The 12581-nt window shown below is 45.1% G+C and overlaps 2 protein-coding genes, 1 long non-coding RNA gene and 1 pseudogene across 3 annotated transcripts; 3 read left to right on the forward strand and 1 right to left on the reverse strand.

Moving 5' to 3' along the window:
- On the reverse strand, positions 1–1073 carry LOC127766367 (uncharacterized). The gene is made up of 2 exons (XM_052291428.1): positions 772–1073; positions 1–697 (listed from the first exon to the last, which is right to left on the reverse strand). The coding sequence occupies exons 1-2, from the start codon at positions 1071–1073 to the stop codon at positions 1–3; spliced, it is 999 nt and encodes a 332-aa protein (XP_052147388.1).
- Positions 1074–2166: 1093 nt separating this feature from the next.
- On the forward strand, positions 2167–4067 carry LOC127768616 (uncharacterized; annotated as a pseudogene).
- A 183-nt stretch (positions 4068–4250) lies between these two features.
- Positions 4251–7208, forward strand: LOC127768402 (uncharacterized). Its single transcript, XR_008016580.1, has 4 exons — positions 4251–4719; positions 5324–5382; positions 5890–5952; positions 6389–7208. It is a non-coding gene; the product is annotated as an uncharacterized LOC127768402 (long non-coding RNA).
- Positions 7209–10234: 3026 nt separating this feature from the next.
- LOC127768005 (serine/threonine-protein kinase BLUS1) lies at positions 10235–12339 on the forward strand. The gene has a single exon (XM_052293506.1). It carries the CDS (start codon positions 10350–10352, stop codon positions 11988–11990), a length of 1641 nt encoding a protein of 546 aa, XP_052149466.1. The 5' UTR covers positions 10235–10349; the 3' UTR covers positions 11991–12339.
- The last annotated feature ends 242 nt before the right edge of the window (positions 12340–12581 follow it).

The raw sequence follows: 12581 nt of genomic DNA on the forward strand, positions 1-12581 counted from the left end.
TCATTGCAAATCTCCAAGTGGGTCCGTTGAGCAATATTCGATGAACATATCGTCCATCGCAGAGAGTGGAGCGACATTTTCTGGGAGAACATTGAGGTTGCTCTCTGGTTCAACAGGAGCCTGGTGAGAACTTGCAACCTCAGGTCGCTCTTCATGTGTAAGATTGAAGTGGGCTTCAAATCTTGGGTTCTCAGAAGACTTTTTGTCCTTGAGGGATTTTTGGTACAAGAGAACAAGATGTTTCGGGATGAGGCAGTCTTTAGCGACATGAGTGTCAGATCCACACCTGTTGCAATGCTTGTTGCCATTGCTACGAGGTTGTGGTGCCTTACCCTTCCCTTTTCCTTTCTTTCGACCCTTGAATTTGCGCCTGTTGTTGTTGCATTTGCACTTTCCAGTCAGATTCTTAGGATTATTCGAAGAATTTTCCTTTAATCCTTTCTTATTCTCAGCATTATTCTGTACATTGAAGTGTACCTCAGGCAGTGGAGCAGAGCCCGGTGGGCGCTGTTGGGCATTCTTTAAAGAAAGCTCATGGTGTCTTTCTGCCTGAGTCAATGTATGTATAAGCAGAGAATGTTTCTGGAAATTGTTAGTGCGATACTGTTGAGTCAGTATCCTGTCCTCTGGAAGCATAGTTGATAGAGTTTTCTCTATCTTCTCTGCCTCCGTTGGCTCTTGTCCGCAAAACTTCAACCTGGAACAAATGTTATGAACAACATGGCTGTATTCTGCCACAGTTTTAAAGTCCTTAGGCGTAAATGAACCCACTCATAATTAGCCTCAGGCCAAATGAGTTCCTTTTGCTGATCATAACGCTCTTTTAGAGCTTTCCAAAGGTTGAGAGGGCTCGTCTCTAACATGTATTCATGTTTGAGATCCTTGTGAATGTAGAGTCTCAAAAGAAAAAGTGCTGTATTGAGCTTCCTGGGCTCAATTTCCGGGTCCCCATCATTGGGTTCCTCAATTGTATTTAAAATCCCCCGAGAGGCAAAATTGATTTTGATATCAGAAGCCCAGATGGGATAGTTAGTCCCATCGAGGGCGAGTTCGTCGAACTCTTTTGTTGCCATGTCCCTTCTCTGTTGAATCTTCTGTTCGCTTTCTGTTAGATCAAAAGCGATGTTTCTTCCTTCTTTCACTTCGCGATCTCCTTCGTGAGAGTGAAAGTGTTGATAACGTATTGGATGTGAATAAGATTGATTGAGCGAAAGGGATTGAGCGAGAGAGAATTGCACACAAGAATGTAGGGAATGAATGAGCGGATTCTTTATTGATCAATACGGTACAATATATAGATGGGGAAGGGGTGGCAACCGGAGACGCGATGGTTTGGAAACCATCACGTCCGTTGCTAGAATCGCCGTGAGGCGAGAAGAGGTGTGGGGCACGACCAACCGTCGTGTCCCAGAATTGATTGCTACTCTATCCATATAGATGGATGAGATCACCCAAATATTTCATAACACATATATAGCCCATAGATATGTGTGTGCATACGTACTTATAGATAACTTAACTATGTGTACGTGTACTCTATCGTGTATAGGTTTCGGTGCATACAGATGCATATGATGTACGTTTAGATACAATAGATTAATTTTAAAAAAATTAATCCATTAGATTGTGGTTGGGCCGACAACATATAAAAATGGTGATCTTCAAATATCTTTTCGTACAGGCGGGTGACCTAATCGCATGCGAATATCGGTTTTAAGCTTTTGGCAACCTGCAAAAACCATTTATTAGTAGAATAGTATACATTAGCTCATAGGTTTGATGAAGAGTTCTTTTTTTAAAAAAAAATAGAGGGCAAAAGTTTTGTCTAGTATGTATTGATATAGTAGGGGGTTTGATGAAGAACTTTTACCACCGATAATTATAGCAATATGTTACCAACTAATTACCAAAATCCTCTATATTCATATGTTTCTTACATTCAACCTACTCATTACCAACTAATTTTTCAACCTACACATTACCAACTAATTACCAAAATCCTCTATATTAATTTGTTTTTTTTACATTCAAATACTCAATACCAACTAAATATTCAAACTACTCACTACCAACTAATTAACAATATCTAATTATTACCAACTAATTAGCTAAATCACCAGGTAAAGACTATATAAGATGAGCTAGTTATTAGTGTTAACACAAACCATGTCTACCTCTACTGTCATTACAGCGGTGTTTCTGTTATACCTTGTTTTCCCCGTGCAATCAGTAGAGTTCTTCAAGAGGTACGTCGGAATGTATAAGAATTATGTTGTTTGCATTCTACTCCCTCCATCCACAAAAGTTACACCTATTTCACATTTGAGATTTTCCAAATAAATTGTTCCTATTTATAATCTTTATGCATTCAAGACTTAAATGAGGAGATAAATTAAATGTTTTATTAGAACTCAAGGAGTCATCTAAATCCTCATTGGTTACATGCTTACATTCACTCCTTGATTTTGTAACATCCAAGATGGTTTAATTTCTCCTTATCTTGGTGACAAAAGCAATAGGTGTAACTTTTGTGAATGGAGGGAGAGAGCATCACCAACAGTCTACCTCTCTGATTCCCAAAACTGATTTTGAGGGATTTTAGTCCAAAAATCAACTGTAACAGATCCCCTACTCTCCTACCCGAGTTTTGGAGTTCCCTTCCCCCATTTTCTCGCTTCGTTTATACGCGGGAGCGAAAGTCGCTCCCAATCACGCAATCCGCCTCTCTCTTCGTTCCCGCACGTGGGAGATAGCGATCTTTCTGCGTGTGAAAGAAAAAAAAAGGAATTTTCTCTTGGTAGTTTAACAGAAAGGCCCACTTTTAAGTTTTGGGGATTGAATTTAGGCTATCTGTTAGAGGGAGGAGTTTTTTTACTTCCTATTTTCAATTTAGAAAACCCAAAAATAAAATTTTAGGAGAAAATTATAGATAATCTATTGGTGATGCTCTAATATAATTCTTATGTCTTAGCTCCATTTGTTTTTTTTTTCTGATTTCTTTTCTCCTTTTCAGTGTTGGGTGGGCTCCATATCATGTTTTGGATTACGACTTCTTCAGAAACAGTTACTATGTCAATTTTTACATGTTTCGAAACGATGTAATTGCTACCTCAAGTCAGCTACAGATTGATAATAGGTATATCCTTGGCGAACAAACTCCCAATCGTGCGCCAGTAGCTTGGAAGATGGGACATCCGATTGGGAGAGGGGATGACAATGCAATGTTGTCAATCCGAGCAGATAACTTGTATGTAACCGGATTTGCCAACAGAACCGGTCATTGGCATGTATATCCAAAGTTTGCAGATCAAATTCCCGAACCCAAAACACTCCTGACTTTTGGAGACGACTACCATTCTCTTCTAGGTGATGGTTCCAGCCAAAATCTACCCAAAATAAATCTCGGACTGCATGCCACATTAAATGCCATCGAGACTTTGTCCAACTACCAGCCATCCTCAGATGACACGGCCATCAAAATAGCATTAACCACGCTAATTGTTACCCTGCCAGAAGCCGTACGTTTCCGGCCTATCCGATACCGGTTATTGGATGGATGGTTTACAGGGACTCGTCTTACTAGTCATTTGGCAAAGGAAGTGGTTAGCTGGCGAGACATGTCCTGTGCTGTCCTTATTTGTGACTAGTATGGAAGGTGGTGGGCAAGTGCAGAGGCCGGAATATTGCAGGGGAAGTTCCAGATTCGAAGCAAATTTGATACCCTCCAATACCTTGATGTGGTGCTTTGGCCTAGACCTAAGAAATGCTCCCTGCCAATCTTAGATGACCAACATATTCAGCAAATTAGGGCACGGATGGATAGGAGGGGGCAAGGAAGAGGTTAATTTGTAGCCCCTGATTAACTGCTATCTATATGTAATAGCTTGTTGAGAAATTTCCTTTTCACAATCTAATATACAATAATGTTGATGAATGAATCTTCTCATATCAGTTGTATTTTCTGTGTTTGTGCATGTATATTTTTCATTCATTTTCAAAGACTCTGCATTCTACAATGATATACTACCCTCTTTAAACAAAACAAAAAAAAAACACTAACCTTTGGATTCGCTAAATCACGCATTCAACGCCCCCCAACCCCTTCTCCCGACCTCACCGCCGGCAAGGCCGCCCCCAGCTGCTACTGCGCCACCTCAATCCCCAGCGACATGGGACGGATGGTACTGCACGAGTCGCTCGACGGCGGGGGGGGGGGGGGGGGGGGGGGCGACCCCGGGAGGGAACGAAGCAGCAGCATGTCGGGCGGGCGGCTCGACACCAGCGTCGCCAACAACCCAACCGGTGACCGGACCTCGCATGCGCCGCGCTCTGCGTCGCCGCAGCCGCAGGCCGCAGCGGACGACTGGCTCGCTCGTCTCCCGATCCTGCGTTCGCTTCCTTGATTGAATTTGGAAGAATTGCAGCAAGCACAAATATTCTTTGTATTGTTTCACTTCAGACTCTGTTAGTTTAAATTCTCAAGAATTTCTTCTTGTCCTAGTTTGCTTGGTGGCTAGGTTTTAACATGCGATCTGCTTTAATGCTTCTGTTGATATTTTCAGTTACACTGAAGATGAAGATGATATGATTGGCTTTACTGGTTTTTACAATGTGGATATTTTCTTTTCACATGATCCCAACAGCCTTCCTAGGGGTTATGAGAAACACAAAGACAAGTTGGGCAAAGAACCACATATTATGACATCAAAGTCACTTCAGGTAGAGGTTTTTTTGATCATCAGTATCCATGTTCTATATTTAACTGTCAATGTGTTTTTATCTGCTCAATAGCTGTTTATATCTCAGGAAAGGTAGTTACCACAAATTAGGCTGTGTTTAGTTGGATCCAAAGTTTGAATTTTGGTTGAAATTGGAGATGATGTGACTGAAAAGTTGTGTGTGTATGACAGGTTGATGTGATGGAAAAGGACTGAAGTTTGGATCCAAATTTTAGATCTAAACACAGCCTTACTCAATTCGTAGCATTAAGCCAGCCATCCTTTGGGCCCCTTCCCCTACAGAGAACTTTATACCAATTTCTCCTCTTTTTTTTCCCCTACAGTGTCTGATGTCAAATTTTAAGATTTGTCAGCGCACAGTGATTATGCTTATACTTTTTCATATACTTTGAAGAATAAACATTCATTTAAGCCATTTTGACATCTTCATATGATCCAGAATAAACATAAATAATTTTAGTTAAACCTTTAGGTATCATATACTGTTAATACTGTGGTTTACAATATTCTATTTATTATTTTCCAAGTGCACAGTCAGCTTTTGGGTCGTGGACTCATGGATTTTTTTTCATTGATTGTTTCAGAGCTCTGTATATCAGTATGTCCTTATCTCAGATTAAATCTGCTGCCACTATTTTGAAAAGTAAGCTATGGTACCAGCATATCTATATTGCTAGCGAAGCCTTTTTGTTTACATGATTGAATTTTTGTTCTTATTAGTCATCTAACTGAATATTTTAGTTCCTCTTTGGCCAGAGTGAGTCCTAGATGAAACCCAGGGAAAATATCTTTAATATATTATATATTTAACATAAATGTTGGTTTATCCCTGTCTCTCTGTTCATAGGTAGAATTTTACTTAAAGAAAGGGTCAAAATCCAGTTACTGCCCTGTTGCCATGCCTTATATGTTGCTGTAGTGTACCTTTTAAATCACTTCCGTTTAGAGGTTAGCCATATACTCATGCACTTGAAAGTAACAATTTTCTTCACAGGCATATAATACTTGAATAACAGGTGCTATAGTGGGAGAGAGGAAAACAAATCAGCAAGAATAGCTAGTTTCCTTTTTTGTTTTCCTGTTTTCAGCAAAATTATGCTCAATCAAGTTATCTCAGCTTAATTTCTTACTAAAATTATGCTGCCCGCAGAAAAGCTGCTTGAGAGAATGATTTGGAAATGAAGCTCGCACACGGGGACAGTACCTCTCCGAGGTATTGTTTCACTTTCACTCTGAATTGACATAAATTCTAAAAATTATCGATGCAGCTATTAATTTGACTTACCTCTGTAAATAATGCATGATGCAAGATTCAAGTGCACGTGCATGATGTCTAGACGTTGGTGGATGAATCTTGTGGAGATAAAAACTCAAATGGATATAGCTAAACTTTGTTTTGGATGCTAAATAGCATTGCGGAGATCATTTTATCAGTATAGTTCAATGACATGTTGGCCTAAATAGGGAGCATTTTATTTCATACCTTAGCTTGCAAAGTACAACTTATTTTTGTTTCATAGCTCTGCATATAGCTATACATGGTTTTCTAGAAAAGATGATCAGCCAAAGTGTGAGATGATCCTTTTCTGATCTACAGTACCATTCTTCCCTTTCCTGTTTACATCAGTTGACATAATCTTTTTTGTCAGGAAATGAAGATAGCATGGCCTCAATCCCGCCCACCAACCAACTGATCAAGTCAAAAACACCTGAATTTGGTGGCAGCAAACCCGCATGCAAAAATCAATTTTTTTTTCGAGCGGGCCTCTTAATTAACAGGCCCTGTCTGCCACTCTCATCAGCTTTCAAGTAGATAAAGAAGTTAAGGCTAGTGACATCAGCTATCGGCTATTGGCCTTTGTGAAAGCTTCTCTTCAATATGTTTTATCCTTTTCCAAGCCTTCTTCGTCTAAGATGCCTGCCAATCCCCTCTCTCTTAAATATTCTAAGTCCTCGTCGTCTCCTCTCCTCCCCCAACTCCACCTCCCTCCACTTCATGGTTCGGGCAGTGGTGCTTCGGGCGGAGGCAGCGGTCAGCGCTTTGGGTGGTGGAGGAGGAGGCGAAGGTGGTGGCGGCGTCAAGCGCTCCGGGAGGTGGCGAAGGCCGTAGCAGTGTTGAGTGCTCCGGGAGGTGGTGAAAGCGGCAGTGACGGCAGCCACTAGAAGGATAGATCCACCGCCATGGCCTCGGAAGAGGTACATCCAACTGTGGGGAGGGCGACAATGACGGGGAGTTTGGGAGGAGCACACGGGGATGGCAGCGGCTGTGGGAGTTCGGTAGGGATGACAGTGGACCCAACGGCTCGAGAGCGGTCAATGCTAGTGTCGGGAGAGGCCTATCCACCGCTCTCGGCCTCGGGAAGACAGCTCCGCCACTGGAGATCTTTGGAGCGACAATGACACCGGTGGCTTCGGGCGCGATGATGGTGGCAGTGGCGGCCTCGAGCGATGACAACGGCGGATCTAGACGCGACGCGTGGGAGACGGCTTTGGGACCTAGAGTTTCTGATTATTTATTTTGTTTAAAAATCTTTTTTAGTCGAGCCACATAATATGCCCGCCTTTGAAAATCCCATTTTCGTGATCAGTTATAATGCTCGTATGGAAAAATCCTTATCCCTATAGACATCTGGGTGTAGGCGGCATTTTAGCCGTTTGGAAAGATTGTTTATGTAGTAGTGTGCTTCCTCTAGACCAGCATGGCCTTTAAAGAGTTTGAACTGATTTCATTAGATAAGCCCTTTAAAAAAAAAGAGAGAAGATTACAATACTCCCTCCGTTTCACAATGTAAGTCATTCTAGCATTTCACACACTCATATTGATGGTAATGAATCTAGATGTCTAGATTCATTAACATCAATATGAATGTGGAAAATATTAGAATGTTTTACATTGTGAAACGGAGAAAGTAGATAACTGAGGTTAAGCTCTAAATCACGCCAAATGACAAAGCGGCAAAGTTTGGACGCTAAACAGGAATTACTGAAGACTTCCAGCACCTCCTTCTGATCACCCACAGTTGGTCCACCAATTACATCTCCACTGTAGGACCGCCTGCAAGTGAAACTGCTGAAAATATACGGCCCTTGCTGACTCCACTGTTTACTCCGCTGAATTTCAATGAAAAGATTCACTAAATCCTCTCTCTCTCTCTCTCTCTCTCTAAAAAAATGAAGATTCAGTAATCAGCCCATCAATCGTCGGGCTCTGGAACTGAGGTCTGGCTGGCCACCCGGACTCCAGCAACGGCCGGGAATAATTCTGTTGCCGGGCGCCACCCACCAAATGTCAGATCCAGGATTGCCGGACGCCTCCGCCTGGGGAGCCGATCGATCCACGTCAGGGACGACGCTGCGACGGCGGCATTGGATGGCCGGGGGCGGGGTGAGCTGCGGCGAGGAGGAGGGACGCGCGACGGCACGGCTCCCTTCATGCCGCCGCCGCTCGACGTCCATTCTCTCCACTCCCTCGACGCCGGTGGCCGGCGGGAGGCCGCGGCAACGCTCGCCGTCGTGCTGCCCAACCGCTGCATCCTCCTCCTTCGCTCCTCACAATCTTGGCACGGTGAGTATTATGTTGCCAACGTGACGCCTACCTGTGCATGCCTACGTGGCACTTTAATCAGTGTAAAACTGGCGCTAAGTTTTTTTTATCAACCTTAAATGACTACTTTCTCGTTTTCCCTTAATATGTTTTCAAACTGCTAAATGATATATTTTATACAATAATTTTAATATATGAAAGTTTTTTTAAAAAAAATCAAATAATATCATTTTTAATTTTATAATAATTACTTACTCGATTAAAAGTTTATCTTAATTATGCGTTGCTGCAAAATGCTGTGAAAGTTGTCGAATGCACCAATATTTGTTACGATAAGTCATCTTTGGTTTCGAATCACACACAGACACAAGTTCCTATGCAAAAACTGACGTACGTATTGCATTTTTTGTGTACCACATCTGTCATTGGAGAAAGCTCCTCTTCCTACTCTCCCAAACACCCTCTAATTTATCAGGTATCTAAAATAATAAAATAATATCCTTTTATGTATCCCACAAAACAAATAATTTTTTTGTGAAGTATCTTTTTTTCCCCTCGCATTAATATCCCTTTCTTTTTTACATATCATTTAAAATAGTTATTAAAAAATTAAAAACAAATTAATATGATAGATTAATACTCCCTTTATTTAAAAAGTACGACGACATTGACTTTTGATCATTCATCGTATTAAAAAAAATAAATATTATTTATTTTTGTTGTAACTTGTTTTATCATCAAATACAAATATAATTTTAACTTATACTTTTACGTATTTATACTAAATTTTTAAATAAGATGAATGGTCAAATGTTACGCGAAAAACATTTTGAAAAGGAGGTAGTATGTGATATGTCACGTTACAAGCATGTAAATATCCAAATTTAACTTTTATAACTTGTAACAAAAATAACAAATATAGCTATGAACTTTAATTTGTTCTTTTTTCTACAACTTCTAGAAGTTAAATATTGATTTCTTGTGAATTAAGATATCTCGCATTAAGTTAATCTTATGATTTTTCTAATTTTTTTATGACTAGAGTATTTAAGACATGAAAAACAAGGTAGTACCTTTTATGCCAGCAACCCCAAGGACTGCCACCTTCTATCAGAGTGAAACTATCTCCATCGTCATCATTGTACGCTCCATGATGGTCTTCTCTTTACACGACGAGCACTTGATCAATGATAGCTTCTTCCAGCGACTGTATTGGAGAAGACATGGGGATGCTGAGCATGCAAAACCACACTGCGCCGCCTACTGCCTTTAACCGGGCTGCACTGTGCCACCGCTAACCTCATCTCACTGCGCTGCCTCTCGCCGCTAACCTCACAGCTCTTGGCTGCCACAGCCGCTACCTCGCTGCCTGCCCAGCTCCCATTGCTAACATCGCTATCGAAACCCTAGTTGATTGGGATATTTTGGAGGATTCAGGTTACTGGTCAGGTTAAGTTATGCGAGAAAGTATATGCAGAGCGGGCCAAGCACAAAGGTGTTACTTGCATGTGGTGCCATGGTGACGGTAAGCCACGGTCAAAAGACAATTGGATTAATTGGAGATGGTACACTAAACCAAATTCACGGATCTAAATATATGATTTTTAGATTTACGGATATAAATGACACCACTTCATAGGTTTTGGAACAGATCATGCATTTAGGACGGGGAGAGAAACAATTATCCACAAATGGACAGACATACGGACACATCATCGGTCACTGGACGCTGGTGTAGCGTACAGTGGTGCCTGGCCCGTTCGTCGCGTTCACAATCACACACAATGATAAACACCAACTAACTATCCAAAGCTTCACGAGATTCCCCCAGTTCTTCGTGACACCGCCACCCGAATCGCTACGCGCCTTGCCTTTTTACCACCTCTTCACATGCACGCAGCTAATTAAACCGAACAACCACCTCAGCTCTCGCCTGATGGTGAATGATGATTAGCAGCTAACGACGATCACGAGCCGCCGCTCCCGTACGTGCAAACGCTTTCGTTACACACGTTCGCGCCGTATATTAATTAATCATCGTCTCTCTCGTACGTGACACCGCCACTATGCGAGACCGACCGATGCTACAACTGTTGTCCTTGCTCCGGCCGCCGCCGCCGCCGTCAGCCATGGCGGGTGACCACTACCATCAGCAGGCGAGGTACCCGCTCGACGCCGGGTCGTACCGGCTGCTGTGCAAGATCGGGAGCGGCGTGAGCGCGGTGGTGTACAAGGCGGCGTGCGTGCCGCTGGGGTCGGCGGTGGTGGCCATCAAAGCGATCGACCTGGAGCGGTCGCGCGCCAACCTGGACGAGGTGTGGCGCGAGGCGAAGGCCATGGCGCTGCTGTCGCACCGCAACGTGCTCCGCGCGCACTGCTCCTTCACCGTCGGCAGCCACCTCTGGGTGGTCATGCCGTTCATGGCCGCCGGCTCGCTCCACTCCATCCTCTCCCACGGCTTCCCCGACGGCCTGCCGGAGCAGTGCATCGCCGTCGTGCTCAGGGACACGCTCCGCGCGCTGTGCTACCTGCACGAGCAGGGCCGCATCCACCGCGACATCAAGGCCGGCAACATCCTCGTCGACTCCGACGGGTCGGTCAAGCTCGCCGACTTCGGCGTGTCCGCGTCCATCTACGAGACCGCGCCATCGACGTCGTCCGCGTTCTCCGGCCCGATAAACCACGCGCCGCCGCCGTCGGGGGCGGCGCTGAGCTCGTCGTGCTTCAATGACATGGCCGGGACGCCGTACTGGATGGCGCCGGAGGTGATCCACTCCCACGTCGGGTACGGCATCAAGGCCGACATCTGGTCGTTCGGCATCACGGCGCTGGAGCTCGCGCACGGCCGGCCGCCGCTCTCCCACCTGCCGCCGTCCAAGTCGATGCTGATGCGGATCACCAGCCGCGTCCGCCTCGAGGTCGACGCCTCCTCCTCCTCCTCCGAGGGCTCGTCGTCGGCGGCGAGGAAGAAGAAGAAGTTCTCCAAGGCGTTCAAGGACATGGTGTCGTCGTGCCTGTGCCAGGAGCCGGCGAAGCGGCCGTCGGCGGAGAAGCTCCTCCGCCACCCGTTCTTCAAGGGCTGCCGCTCCAGGGACTACGACTACCTCGTCCGCAACGTGCTCGACGCCGTCCCCACCGTCGAGGAGAGGTGCAGGGACTCCACCCAGCTCTGCGGCTGCGCCCGCGGCGCGCGCTGCGTCTCGCCGTGCCGCCACGCCAGCGGCGGCAACGTCGTCGCCGCCAAGAACCGCCGCATCAGCGGCTGGAACTTCAACGAGGAGAGCTTCGAGCTCGACCCCACCGACAAACCACCGGAGCAGCAGCAGCAGCCATGCTTCCCCTTCCACCACGACAACGACGACGACGACGACGACGACGACATGGTCGAGCACGAGCAAGAACGGCAGGATGGCAAGGATGGCTTGAGCGACGTGGCGGTTCCCCACCTGGTGACCATCTTGGGGAGCTTGGAGATGCAGAGAGACATGGTGATGCAGGTGCTAGAAGGCGATGGCGGCGGCGGCGGCGAGACGGCGGGGAGGGAGGAGATGCTGGTTGGGTACGTGAGGGAGCTGGAGAAGAGGGTGCAGGAGCTGAGCACGGAGGTGGAGGAGGAGATGGCGAGGAACGCGCATCTGCAGGAGCTTCTCCACGAGGGGGCTTGTGAGAATCACACGGATTCATCTCACACATCAGGGAGTCGTTGAGATCGCCGTGAGTCCTTTTTTTTTTTTTGCGAGGGAGATCGCCGTGCGTCCTTGCAGTGTGTGATTGGTTGGACACAGGATTGATCAACGTATATGCATGCTTCCCCGCAAAAAAAAAAACGTATATGCATGCTTGCTCGTGAAAATTCTTAGGCTGCTAATATAGTTTGTACAATTTGTACACTTGCACGGAGTGATCGAAATGCTGGTGGTGTACTTTCTCAAGAAGTATGCGTTAAATGTACAGTAATTTACACAGTTGTACCTGGGCTACAAGTTTTACTTTTTACTAGTGAAGAAAGTAGGAAAATTGTTGTTTCGCTGCACATTTTTTGGTTAAAAAAGGTTCCATCTCCACATTAAACAACGGAGCGACTCACTGTTTCACAAGTCGCACCGCAATGGTGATGGTCTTATATTAGACGGAGGCTAGTACACCAAGGGCGGCCGTGCTAAAGGCGCAAATTTTGCCCTTGAAGTAGTTGAGATGAGAGGTAGTAGTTATGAGGAACGCGGCACACCATCTCATTCAGGCATTCAGCCCATCATGAGTTTGCCACATAGAAGTCGGAGCTGTTGCCATTTTTGGGG

This window comes from Oryza glaberrima, chromosome 3, assembly GCF_000147395.1.
Source record: "Oryza glaberrima chromosome 3, OglaRS2, whole genome shotgun sequence".
In the NCBI taxonomy this organism is placed as follows: Eukaryota; Viridiplantae; Streptophyta; class Magnoliopsida; order Poales; family Poaceae; genus Oryza; species Oryza glaberrima.